The 12,624-nt window shown below is 38.4% G+C and overlaps 2 protein-coding genes across 3 annotated transcripts in view; one reads left to right on the top strand and one right to left on the bottom strand.

Annotated features, from left to right (window-relative positions):
* Positions 1-7,788, bottom strand: part of EFCAB11 (EF-hand calcium binding domain 11) — a 58,456-nt gene extending 50,668 nt beyond the window's left edge. Inside the window, exons 1-3 of the mRNA XM_014947009.1 lie at positions 7,769-7,788; positions 6,829-6,922; positions 6,522-6,618 (exon numbers count right to left, since the gene is read on the bottom strand). Of these exons, the coding sequence (XP_014802495.1) occupies positions 6,522-6,618; positions 6,829-6,922; positions 7,769-7,788 (211 nt within the window). The remainder of the gene's footprint in view (positions 1-6,521; positions 6,619-6,828; positions 6,923-7,768) is intronic.
* A 422-nt stretch (positions 7,789-8,210) lies between these two features.
* TDP1 (tyrosyl-DNA phosphodiesterase 1) overlaps positions 8,211-12,624 on the top strand; it is a 40,457-nt gene continuing 36,043 nt past the window's right edge. The window contains exons 1-5 of one of the 2 annotated variants that reach the window (XM_014947087.1): positions 8,211-8,302; positions 9,089-9,636; positions 11,103-11,146; positions 11,793-11,848; positions 12,270-12,366. In XM_014947087.1, the coding sequence (XP_014802573.1) occupies positions 9,093-9,636; positions 11,103-11,146; positions 11,793-11,848; positions 12,270-12,366 (741 nt within the window). In that variant the 5' untranslated portion in view covers positions 8,211-8,302; positions 9,089-9,092. Of the gene's footprint in view, positions 8,303-8,570; positions 8,740-9,088; positions 9,637-11,102; positions 11,147-11,792; positions 11,849-12,269; positions 12,367-12,624 lie in introns of those variants that run through there. The other variant, XM_014947088.1, reaches the window with a different exon arrangement.

Raw genomic sequence — 12,624 nt, 5'->3', positions numbered from 1 at the left:
TCCTTTTTGCTACTGTGAACCCTGTTCAATGTACTATGCCTACAACATCTGCAACTCTTATTTAAGTTTTAACTTTAAAAGTAGACATTTTGAATTGTAAATCTGAGCTCTAAAACTTTGAAAACACATACTCTAAAATATGCAAATTTATGTTTCAAATCTATCTTCGTTACTCTAATCATTGTGTTTCAAAAATTTTCTTTCATAAAAAGATTCTCCTTCGGTTTAATCTTGCTGCTGACTTAAGTTCCTGAATACCTTATATCAGAGTAACATCAATCAATCAGTCACTCAGGTTGTGAATCCACTTCCAGATTCAACTGGAAAATAAAGCATCTCAAACAGGGCTATTGCAGATTGTGTGCAGCAGATCGCAAGAGAAACAAAAGCACAGTGCTTGAAACAGTTAATTCCTTTGAAATAACTCTCTAAAAATAACACTTCAAAAGCTACTTTTAGTTCATGGCAAAAAGCTGAGTGGATGCCTATCTGATCATCCCAGCATCTGATTTGCCATATGTTACACTTTCTCTCTTTTCAAGGACCACAGTCCTATCTCAGGTCAGGAAGAAAATAGCAAAGGATCATTTGAATGTCTAACAGCTCAGAGGCTCCTGATGAAGTTTTCCTTTTTTCAGTTTGATGATGGGAGATCCTCTGCTGTCTAGCAGGAATGAAAAAGAATCACAACATCTGCCTCCCATCAAGAATGAGAGAAAAATCCTTGTTGCTTTGATTTCCCTTCCTTGGTCTCTCATGAGAAGTAAAAAAGATCTATAGCCATCACCAGGGACAGAAATATGTAAAATATGTGGCATAAATGAGTGGAAATATATGAGTATGAGTAACAGAGAAATAATGAGAGGTAGCAACAGCAAGTAGGCAGGGTGAATGGCTGGAGATTTCTTTTAACAGCTGGAGGAGCTCATAGTACAATAGACAATCCAGAGCTTTCTAGGATGCTGCAGCCTATTGATCCCAACTTCATTTATAGTAATATCATCATGATCTTCGTTACGCTGGTGCTGTTTTACTTTGCAGCATCCAGAACATCATCTTAACTTTTTTTTATTTCCTGCAGGTGTTCTGTTTTACTCAATTATTTTAGAATTAAATTAATACTCCAAATATTTAGGAGAAAATCAAGATCTGTAGATATTTGTCTTGTTTTGTTACTGTATAACTGTGCAGCCTTCTTTGCACTCGTGAGATTTCAAAATATTTCAATTAATAGACTTAGGAAAATGTAAAATATAAATAAAGACTCCTGCAAAAAAAGTCAGGTTTATTTTTCTCCTTAAAAATCTGTACAACTGTGGTCTAAAAATTATGAATAATTTTAATGAAATAAATAAACACAAAAATAAAACTGAAATAATAGTATTCAAAGTTAAATCATAATCATGCAAATATTTCAATATTGTTTAAATTTTCTTACATATTTTCTACACTTGAGTATAATGATTCCATTTATGTTTTTCTTCTTACTTGCCATCTCATGTTTCTTTGCACTGGAGAGAAATGTGGACTTTTCTAAGTCAATAGCACTTGCACGCCATGGATAAAGATCCATGCTGCATAAACAATCTGTCTGGCATCATTCCCAGGAATGAGAGAACTCTGAAATTATCTATAAACTCAGATATAGATCCCTATGATATTTGTAATAGAATCGAATGTGAAACTGGATTGGTTATTCCTCCTGTACACTACTATATGAAAATATTTACTTATACATCTATGTTTTCCTTTTAATGAACTGAAAATGAAAGAAATTGAAATGCAAGCCTAGATTGGAAGTACTTAATTGATCACTTCTTCTAAAATCAAATTAAAACATAAAAACTAAGAAACAAAAGTCTGCCCCTCAAAACTTCAGACCTCCCCATGAAACATGCAAAAATCTGGATATAAAAATTCTGTGGATACATATGTTTTTGGCAAAAAAAATCCTACTTCACCTCAATATTTAAAGAGACCAATATTTCTTTCTTATAACTTTCTAATATATGCTTTATGCTCCTTTTAAACAACTCGGTTTTCTTTAGAAGGCATCATCACTCTATCCTGCAGGAGTTTTTCTTTATCAAATAACATAACAAAAGCTCTGCACTTCTTTTTTGATTCAATCATATCCTATTCTTTCTGCAGTGGTTCAAAAGGACAACTCCTTCAGCTCCACCTGCTGTCTCAATTCAAATCTTAAACTCCAAGCTTATGGATTTCCGGTGTTTCTTTCCTTATTTCTTCTTGAAAAAAAATCGTACATTAAGAACTGTTACAGTCTCAATTTCCAGGATTACAAAGACTTGCTGCTTTCAACTGCTAGGTTCTGTACATGCACAATTTCTTTAATAACAGAGGTTGCCTAAACACACTGAACTTGCCTGCATGAACAGCTTTCCATTCAATTGGATAACTATGGAAGTGAAACCATAAAAAGCAATATAAGCTTTCCACCCATTTATTTTTTTTCTCTTTCAGAGTAACATAACGAGCCCAGAAAATTGTACTATACAATTTTCCTTTTATAGAATGACTCCTATAATAGAGTGCTGCCTATTCATTGATCTTGCAACTTGACAATTTATGTGCTACTAGAACAGGCTGTAAAGATATCTCAACACACAAAAAGGTCATCTCAAAAAAATATGCAAGCCAATTAGGTATTAACAAATCCATAATCTATCTTTATATATTAGTTCACTATTTTTCATCCAGGCATTCATATATGGTTGTTCTCTTGAAAAAAAAATGAGTAAAATCTTCTGTATTTGTTGCCTAAATGAAAGATTTACAAGTAAGGGTGTGGTTTAATGAACATGGGTTTTGGCATCAATGCTGGAATAAACAGAACCAGCCTCTGCAACACCTTTCAAATGTATCAATACAAATACTTGCGGGGCCATGTGACAAAAGGGATGAGGGAACTTGTTCATAAAAACAACTACATTTTTTGGCCACTTCATTTTTCATAGGAATCATTTCTCCAATAAGACTTACCACATGACCCCACAAACAGATGTTTGGGCATAACTGATAAGGTAAAGGACAAGAAAAAAACCAAACAAAACTATAGAAATGGGAAGGTGTTACAGAAAGAGATATTTATTGAACTGTGATGTAAGACTCCAGTATTTGCCCAAGTAAACAGTGGAACAGTATCAAAAAACTTTACCAACCCGAATACTAAAAACTACTAATTACCTTTCTTCATCACTAATCTACATAATGTTGCTATTAAGAAATGCCACTTTGAGAAGACTTCCCGTAGAAGACCAGCTATTTCCTGAAATCTAGTTTGATTAAAATTAATTTGCTAAATCTGTTTAAAATAAAAACTTTAACAAAAAGGTATAGGAAAAATAAACTAAAAGGAAATTTTAAGAAGATGTTTGCATCATGCAGCTTCCACAACTATCCTGAAACCAATCCACTACTGTCTCATTTTATGTATCATCTACTTCCTTTCCTGTCCTTAGATAGGGTCTTACCTCACAATTTTATCTGATATGATCACAAGACTGACACTTACATATTATTAAGTGTGTTACCAAGATTCACTAATGATCACTAACTAAGAATAGCGTGTTACCAAGATTCAAAAAGCAAAAAGCTAAATGACATGATGAAAACAAACAAACAAACAAACAAAAAAAAGGCTTTTCAGAACCGAATTAGGAGGTGATCAAGAGATCACTGCGAAAGATCTTTGAACAATGTGAGGAACAGCATGGGAGTGTATATCCAAGAAAGCACAGGTCCACTTTGTATATTTATATAATATTTATATTGCTTTTTGGCATGACTGAGTGCTCATGAGTCCAAACCCCCACATCTGTTTTATTAGAATAGTTGCAGCACTGAGACAACTCACATGGGAGGAGACAACACATTAGCAGCTTCTAGTGCAACCTAAGCATACTCCACTCTGGAGAGCGGACAAGCCAAACATGCCATGGCCAATTAACCTAAGACTATATGTTCCATTTGCCCTGCAACACCTTTCACATCAACTGTGTCAGGCATGCAAATAGACTAGGGAATCCTTTTTAGAAAGTTCTGATAAAATGTGCCAAAAGAGCAGCTGGAAGTTGTAGGCAGCCCTGAGCTCAGACTGCCCTGCTGTTGGCATCTTGTTCAGCAGCAGACGCTGACCTACTGCTGTCCTGATGTGGGTCAGGGAAAACACTGGGCATTTCTGTGGGCCTGGCCTCCCAGGCATAGCGTAGGGAGTGCTTTTACTTGGGTCTAAATATAAAAGTACCAGGAATGAAACTTCAGCTGGGGAAATGACGTATTTTCATGGCTGCTATTTCTGCAGGACCCTTTCCATTTGAAACACTTAACACCTGAATTAGGTGCAGTTAGCTAGCTGGATGGCTGTTGAAATATGACAGCATTTTAGTCCAGTTCTTTTGGGAAAAGAGGATCAGTGAACCAAACTTCCAAAGGAAAAAGCATATATCCCACAAACATGGTTCCCACAATGGTGCTAGTTCCCAGAAATTATGATTTTTATATGCTAATAAATATATCAAATATACTTACAGTATCAGTCCAACAATCAGGTTAATCTCTATTTTCATGTTTTCCTAATTACTTGTCTCAGAAGGCTTAACTTTAAACTGTAGTAAGAACTATGAATAACCACGCAAAAATAATATTTTATAAAAAATAACATAGAATTGTTGTAATAAATTATTTTCTAAGAGCAATTAGTGTAGGAATACAATTCAGTCTTAGGGCCCACCTTCTCCAGTAAAGAGTTCGTTAATGACATCTAGTGGAGAAAGTTAGTATTACTTTCAATTTATAGAATAAATGAAAACGCGACCAAAAAAACCCAAACAGATGCAGCAACAATTTAGTAAAAATGCAGTTTCGTGGTTGCAGTCGATGATGCTAAATAATTGCTATTTCTACTAAAAATCTTCTGTCAGTGTGGAGTGTAGTAGAGGAAACAGTTTCATCTTTTAAGAAGTAATGTGTGCACACCATTCCCTGTTTCTTGGAAAAGTTCTAGAAAGTACTCTACTTGCCAGGGCTGTTCTCAGTGATTTCCAAAGAAATACAAGGACTGTTACTATCGTCTCTGATTTTCATAATTTTGACAACAAAGTGAAATGCACAATACCATGCTCAAGAACTGGATCCTAACAATTAACTTTTAGGATTGTAACTTCTGTGTTTAGTTTCAATCTGCTGCACATAAAAAGTTGCGTTTCTCAGAACTAGACTAAAAGCTACCAAAATGTCGAAAGGAGCACTGAGAAGGCCTAGCCACCAGCAAAAGCAAAAGATGTGGCTGTGCCATAAACCACAGTTAATGCATATTAGCAAAAGCCACAAAGGAAAGTATGTGTCTAGCCAGGGATCTTTTAGCACTTCACAGTGCGCAGTCATTGGGTAAAGAGCAACAGTTGCTGGAGCTGGGCCCACTTAAGGAGGCAGCAAAACCGCTAGGCAACAGAATCACCCCTGGAACAAACGTTTTTAATTAATTTTTGTGCAGCTGCACAGACAAAATGGTCTACAGCCAGGTGGTCACAGCACTGCCTGGAGACACAGCAGGTGCGACTTGGCACCTTTTCAGGAAGAAATAACTAAACCTGCACCTCCTTTCTTCCTGGGAGCCCTCCACTTCTATTCTCTTTCCAAGCAGGAGCCATCAGTGACTTATGCACAGAACCTGTGCTTGTCTGAATGCCTGAAGCTGTTTTGAGAACTCCTACTGGAAAAAAAAAAAACATTCAGGGAATTTAACAGAATGGCTAAGTTTTGCATGACAGTAAAAACTGATAGGAGAAGATAGATGAGAGGCAGCCAAGCATTTTCAGATTCATAATTCAACAGTTAAGTCTAATTTTAGAAGTAGAAATTATTTTTAGATCTGGCTGTAGCTCATTGAGAAAATGTCTACCTGCAGCTGAAACATAGCAGAGATGACTACTTTCAGTGCAATGAAACATTTATGTGGTTTTTACTTTAAATTTTCACAGACAAAATTTTGTTTATGACCTTGTTAAGACCAAAAAATGTATTTAAGTAAAAAAAAAAAAAAGTCACAAGGGGTCCTTGGGGAAGATTTCTCAAATTAGAGAAGAAAAACTTGTAATTTCTGTGCTAAATAGTCTTCATAACATATTGGTCAAGCTTGTATTGACCTGCCATGAGAAAGACAAACTCGAAACATATATGCATTTATTTTGAAATCTTGCATGTGTGTTCCTCTTTTGAAATCACTTGCAGTACTAGAGTAGAAACGAAACTTACAGAACTACATTGAGCCATACAATTTATCCTGTGTCTTCCTGTGAGTGTTCAACACGTGATTTCTCAGTAAACCTTTCTTTTGTTAAGATTTTCATAACAACTATGGATTTGTATTAGAGAAGTGAAGATTAAAACACCCAACTGTTACGAGGTATATCTTTGAGAACACATGTTAATTATTAGGACATGCAGTAGTTTCACATCTGCTGAAACCACTGAGTAAAGAAATGGAATCTACCACTAACAAAAACCAATAATTATCAGCAACAAGCTCAGCACGTCACTTATTTCATACAACTTGTACACGTGTGAAATATAATGCAACCTTTTGCTCATCCCAGTCTGCAGCAGGAGAGGTAAGGGTTTGGTTATTTTCTTTTGAAATAAATACCCCCAGACAAGAAAATTACTTCAAGAATCTGTAGGCGTTTCTGTTTACCAAACCTAGAGTAATCCACTCCAATTAGGGCAGACCAGTCAGTACACAGAGTTCTCAATAGTGGGACATCTATATAAACTAGAACTTCAGAATATAAATGAAAAAATATGTACCTTTGAGGGTTTATAACCAAACAACATTGCTATAGCAACTTTAAAGCCCTCTCTGCCTAAATAGCCTTTGTTATCTTTATCATGCTTCAAAAACCTAGAGAAAGTGATTTGCATTAAAAAACAATAAACCTGACCTAATATCTTTTACTTTGAATAATTGTTATGGGAAGAATAAAATAGGTACTTGCCAAATAATCAGTGCTATTTAAAAAAAAAAAAACATTGAAGATTAGTAACATCTCACACAGAACTCTGTTCATTGACTCTGTTACGGTAGCTGAAAACAGACTGAGTCCATTTAATTTTAAATTCTTGCAAAGTTAAAGTTTTCCTATTTCTACATTTTATGTGCTTAGAGTGAAAAGGCTTTTTGCAAACTTAGAATATACTGCAAAGACTTCTAGAAATCAAATCACATTAAATTTGTTTCTGAAAGATCTTGAATTTTTTTTCTTGAAAAATGCGTGTTTAATTCTCTCAGTGAAGTCACTACATAGACAGGAACGCAAGCAGAGTCAGAAGCCATCAAATTTTCTGAAGTATTTTTAAAAAATAAATACTGTTAGAATAGTCTATACTTAGACAAGAAACTATGCACATAACATTAAAAACCCCTGCAAGTTTCCCTTCAGCAGGGTTGGTAATAAAACATTTAATCTCATAGTACTGAAGAATATATCCACAGATTGTTTCAGGAAGAAGCACTACATGCAACTCTGCAGAAAGCTACTAATAAAATTACACAAGTTGAGATTTCATTAATGGCTTTCTAGGTGTAGCTTGCCAATTTTATTGCATGCTGACAGAAGATACGTTATTTGTTAACTGCAGTTAACAAGCTTGAAATAAATTAATGAGAACCAAATGCCAAGACAGTTCATTTTGGTAGATAAACCACATCAAAGCCTGCTCTGTGTGCTTACTTTGATTAGTTTTACACCTGTTTTCCTCCCACTCCATTCTCGAAGTCGTCATGCAGTTATCTCATTAGCGGGGCACTTCAGACACAGTAATTAACATCGGGCTGAATGAACGATTATGCAAATACTGCACCTGCCCTCAACAAATATTAAGGCCAAATAATGACTTATTAGATTAATTCCGGTCATTAAAACTCGACTCCTTTGCCTCTTTAGCAACTTTGACAGAAGGGCCAGAGCTGCCTCAGAGTCCCCTCGTGTGCCCCAGGGGGTCAGAGAAGCCCTTCAGGGACCACCAGACCGAGGGAGGGACTGATCCCCCACCCTCACCCCCCTGAGGCGGGCACGGCTCCCCTCAGGCCGCCCACAGGCGCGAGCGCCGCCACTGGCTCTCGTGGGGGCTCGCGCGGCGCCGGCGCCGATTGGCTAAAACCAGGCGCGCGCCATTGGCTCGAGGGGAGGGGGCGGGGCTGCGCGCGGGGTAGGCGGGCTCTACGGCCTTCTCTTCTTCACCTCCAGCTGTGGGCGCGCTGCCTGGGCGGCTGGGCCTGAGGGTAAGCCGTTGTACCGCCTCGGAGCGGGATGGGGTAGGCACTAGCGGCTGGGGGTAAGCGGCGCGACCCGCGAGGTCCCGGTGCGGGCGGCAGTGGCGGCCGTTAGGGCCCTGGCTCGCGCCCCCTCAGCTGCCGCTGGCTGAGGGGATGGTGGCGGCTGCCGCGCGCCGCCGCTGGCCCCGCCCCGGCCGCGGGCTCCGCCCTCCTCGCGGGACGGCGGGGAAGGTGGCGGGAGCAGCGGTCCTGGCTGTATGTAGCTCCTCGGTCGGGGAGGAGGAGGAGGCGGCGGCGGCGGCGGCGGCGGCGGGCAGGCCTCCTGCCGCCTTTGGCTGAGGGGAGCTGTGGTCCCGCAGAGGCAGCCGGGAAGAACGGCCGTGGCTCCGGCTCCGTGCTCCCGTGTCTCTTCAGCAGAGAGCGCTATCCCCCTAGGCCGTAGGGTCGGTATGAGAAACAGCTGTATGATGCAAATTACTCTCTTCGCGTTTGAAATGCTTTCTCCTACGTTCCCCTGCTGTAGGCGGCTTTCCATGCGCAGTTTTGCACCTCAGCTGCTTCCTACTTGATGGTGGCTCCCGCTGCACGTGTTTCTTTGTTTCCTAGGCACAGAAACAAATAGTCTTTGTGCACTAGGAAATTTTCCCCAGTCAGAAGTCGCATGGAGACTTTGCTAAATACAGAAAGCAAAGCTCCCTAGTAATAAGCAAATGGGAAACTAGGAAGGAAAACAGACTTGAGCATAGCAAAAATGCACAATTTTTGTTTTGTGTTTTGTTTTTTAATCCCTAGGAACATGCTTCAGGAAGGAGCACACGGAAAATGGACAGTGTCTAGCAGTGATGAAAGTACTGAGGAAAATTCTGACAGTGAAAAACCATCTACATCTTCACTAGATGCTACACGTGGCAGAACGAGTGGACCACAATATCCGTGCTCTGAAGCTAGGAAAGCTGCTCACAAGAGAAAAGCTTCTCCCCTGAAACTCAGTGATAACAAAACTTCTACAGAAATACCTCCAGCAGAAAAACAGAGAACTAGCCAAGAAGGCTCAGGCTGGTGTCTTTCTAGTAGTGATGAAGAGGCTGAAGATGAGGAAAAGCATGCCCACAAAGAAACGGTGAAAGAAGAAAAGTGTGATGCACCCAAAGAACATCCTCTGAATCCTTGCAAAGATGAGGAACTCCCAGAGAATCAGAAAGCAGAGGAATATGATGAAACTCCCAGTGAAGCCCAAGATACCTGGGATTTGTTGAATGGAGGAAACCCATTCAGGTTTTTTCTCACTAAAGTCAAAGGAATTGAACACAGCTATAATTCTGGAGCCCTGCACATAAAAGGTGAACAAGTGGCTTCTTCCAAAGTAGGCTTTTGGGAGACTTGTTTGCAACAATGCTTATTTTTTAGTTTGTGGTTTTTTTAAATACATGTATTTGTTGGTGTAGCTGAAGATTCAAATTCTAAATGTGCAGTTTGTAGGAATCTACTCTGTTATCTTTGAGGCTTTCTTTTAGAATTATAGTGTATAAAGCATTAATTTGCTGATACTGATTCTGTTGCGACTTCTGAATTAGGCTGCACAAATCTCATGTTTGTTTAGCCAAGGTAAATCACGTGGTGCTGCTTGTTGTTGCTTTCCTTGTGAGTTAATCTAGGGAAAACAGCTTGCCTTCGTGACGCTTAAAGGGATACTGAGGTGCCAAACCATGCTCCCTGACTAGTTGTTAGCACTTCATGCTACTGGGCAGTTTGGATCTGGTAATTGACTATTATGTGGTGCAGTACCTATTCCATGAAATTCCATGACTGGGATTCATGAGCCCATTTCAATTCGGTTAGAAGCGAGTGTAAGTCAAGATGCAGTGGAGTCTTTGGTGTACAACGGTGATGCTGTAGGAATGCTGTGTAGCTGTAGTTTGACGTAAGGGGGAACAGCTCTATCCGCCTGTAAACATTATCTCATTCAGAAATGAAAGAATCAGAAACAAGCACTATTAGGAGATTTATGCACAGAAATATAGTAAAATGAGGTAGTTCTTTGAAGGGGAACAAATGTCTGAAGACCTCTTCAATAAGATTCTAACTTTTCCTCAACCTCACATGCTTCCTATGAGCATTGATTATTGGTGGTTAGCCTGGTGTTAGAGACCTCGATTGCTTTACTGCTGTATGCCTTCTATCTGCTTTGTGAATTCGTTGTGGCTTTTGGCTTGCCAAAAGCAGTTGGGTGATTAGTTGAGCTGGTGGAGGGACTGAATTTTTTTGATTGTTTAACCTGCAAAACCGGATTTCTGTAGAGACGGGGCATGAAATATATTGTCTATCCTAGAAGGTAACTGTAGGTTATGTTTTCAGGTTCAGTTATTGAGGTTATAAATACTCAGTCAGATTTACCATGAATGAACTAAGGATATCCATATCCAGCAATCAGTCTGCAACAGATAAGTCTTTAATCATGAAATATGCCCTTGTTACTTATATGCTACCTCAGTTCTTCAAGCCCTCTCTACAGAGGAGATAGTAGCTTGATATCCCTTTCTCCAGATGATCTTGGTCTTCTCCTAATGAGTTTTTAAAATTTGTTTTCTGCTTTGAGAGGATTAATCCTTTTTGTAAACATAAGACCGTAAGGGTTTCACAGGGAAATCAGTCACTTGAATGTTCAAACTAAACTTTATTGTGAATGTCTCAGTTACACCAAGTCTGTGAACAATCTGGCACTTGTGATAGTTATCGAACTGTTCAAGATGTGAAATGTTCACTTGAATGGTTTTTTTACTCAATTATGCTTTAATGTTTTTAATAGATATTTTGTCTCCTCTTTTTGGGACTCTCATATCTTCTGCCCAGGTGAGTTTCTTGTTTGAAATTAATTTAATTAATTTCACTTGCTTATTTCATGTTATTAACCTTAAACTTGATAATCCAAGTTTGTGTCATGTAGCTGATATTGTAGTAGGGAACTCTGTTAAAATGCAGAGGGAACTCTAAATGGTTTCAACTGTACAACAGTTTATTTAAATATAAAAATCGTTCCATGATCTGCTTAGAATTCAGGCAATTATAAGACTGCTTTCTCCTGTTTTGGCAGAATGGATAGCTGAAAAATGTGTATTTATGTGCATATAAATGATTTTTTTTGAAAGAAAAAAGCCTTGCAATTTAGTAATGATATCTTTTTCTATTGCATAGAAACTTTTGCTGTCATTCATAGGATAAGCACGTGGCAGATAGTTCTTGACCAAAGTTTTTACATTGTGATTCTTTTTTTACGTATGTTAAATTTTATGAACACTAATACATGCTTTTGAATAACTTAAACTCATTCCTGAATTGTTAAGAGGGATGAAATAAAGCATGTGAAATTCAAAAATACACCTGTTTTTAAAACATCCTCTGTATGATGTAAATGGTATTGAGCAATGACTATATGTAGATCATTGTTCTGACAAACTGTACTTTTTAATGAGTCTGTTTTCTTTTTCTTATGTACAAGTTTAACTACTGTATAGATGTGGCATGGCTTGTGAGACAGTATCCGCAGGAATTCAGGTATGCTTATTTCATGAAGATGAGATGATACAGTTTCCAGATCATTCTGTTCATGGGAGTTGCTGTTGTAACTGAATCATAAACACTGGATTGCAAATCATTGTTACCAGTTGTGTGTTTGTGGACTCTTGTACACTTATGCTTTGTAAAAATACTTGTGTTGTAGTTCTCTATTGATTTCTTTACTCTTTTCAAAACTCTTAAATGGTTGTAGTTCAGTATGACCAGTTTCTTATTTTTATTAATTAAGACTTAAGAGGTCCCATTGTGGACTATGACAACAATGCAGTAGGTGACCTGTAAAGATGGAAAAAGAAGCCTTTTACCATACAATTTACTGGGCCAGAAGTCATAGATATATGATGGATTAGACTGATGACAAATTCACTTGATGTTTTAATAGTAGTCTCTTTTATTTAAGGAAGAAGCCATTGTTGATAGTTCATGGTGAAAAGAGAGAATCCAAAGCTGAACTGATTGCACAAGCACGTCCTTATGAGAACATCAGCCTTTGTCAGGTAATTAACGTTTGTGTCATCCTTTGGTTGAAATTAAGCCAACTGTTGCACTCAAAAATACCGTTATAGATGGAGAGGCACACCTTATGTGGGAAGTCAAGATGGTATTGTTAGGCTTTAAGGAATACATTTACCAGGACTATAGGAACACGGTAACTATGTTCCTGGTCTCCTGTGGTTATGGTAGACTGTCACCTACAAAAGTTTTGCACAGAACAGCTACCTGGTTCTGAAATATTGCTGGTAAGAGACTAGAAA

Source organism: Calidris pugnax, unplaced genomic scaffold (genome assembly GCF_001431845.1).
Source record: "Calidris pugnax isolate Ruff unplaced genomic scaffold, ASM143184v1 scaffold127, whole genome shotgun sequence".
In the NCBI taxonomy this organism is placed as follows: Eukaryota; Metazoa; Chordata; class Aves; order Charadriiformes; family Scolopacidae; genus Calidris; species Calidris pugnax.
Note: the sequence above shows the minus strand (reverse complement) of the source record. Positions and strands in the feature narration are given on the sequence as shown.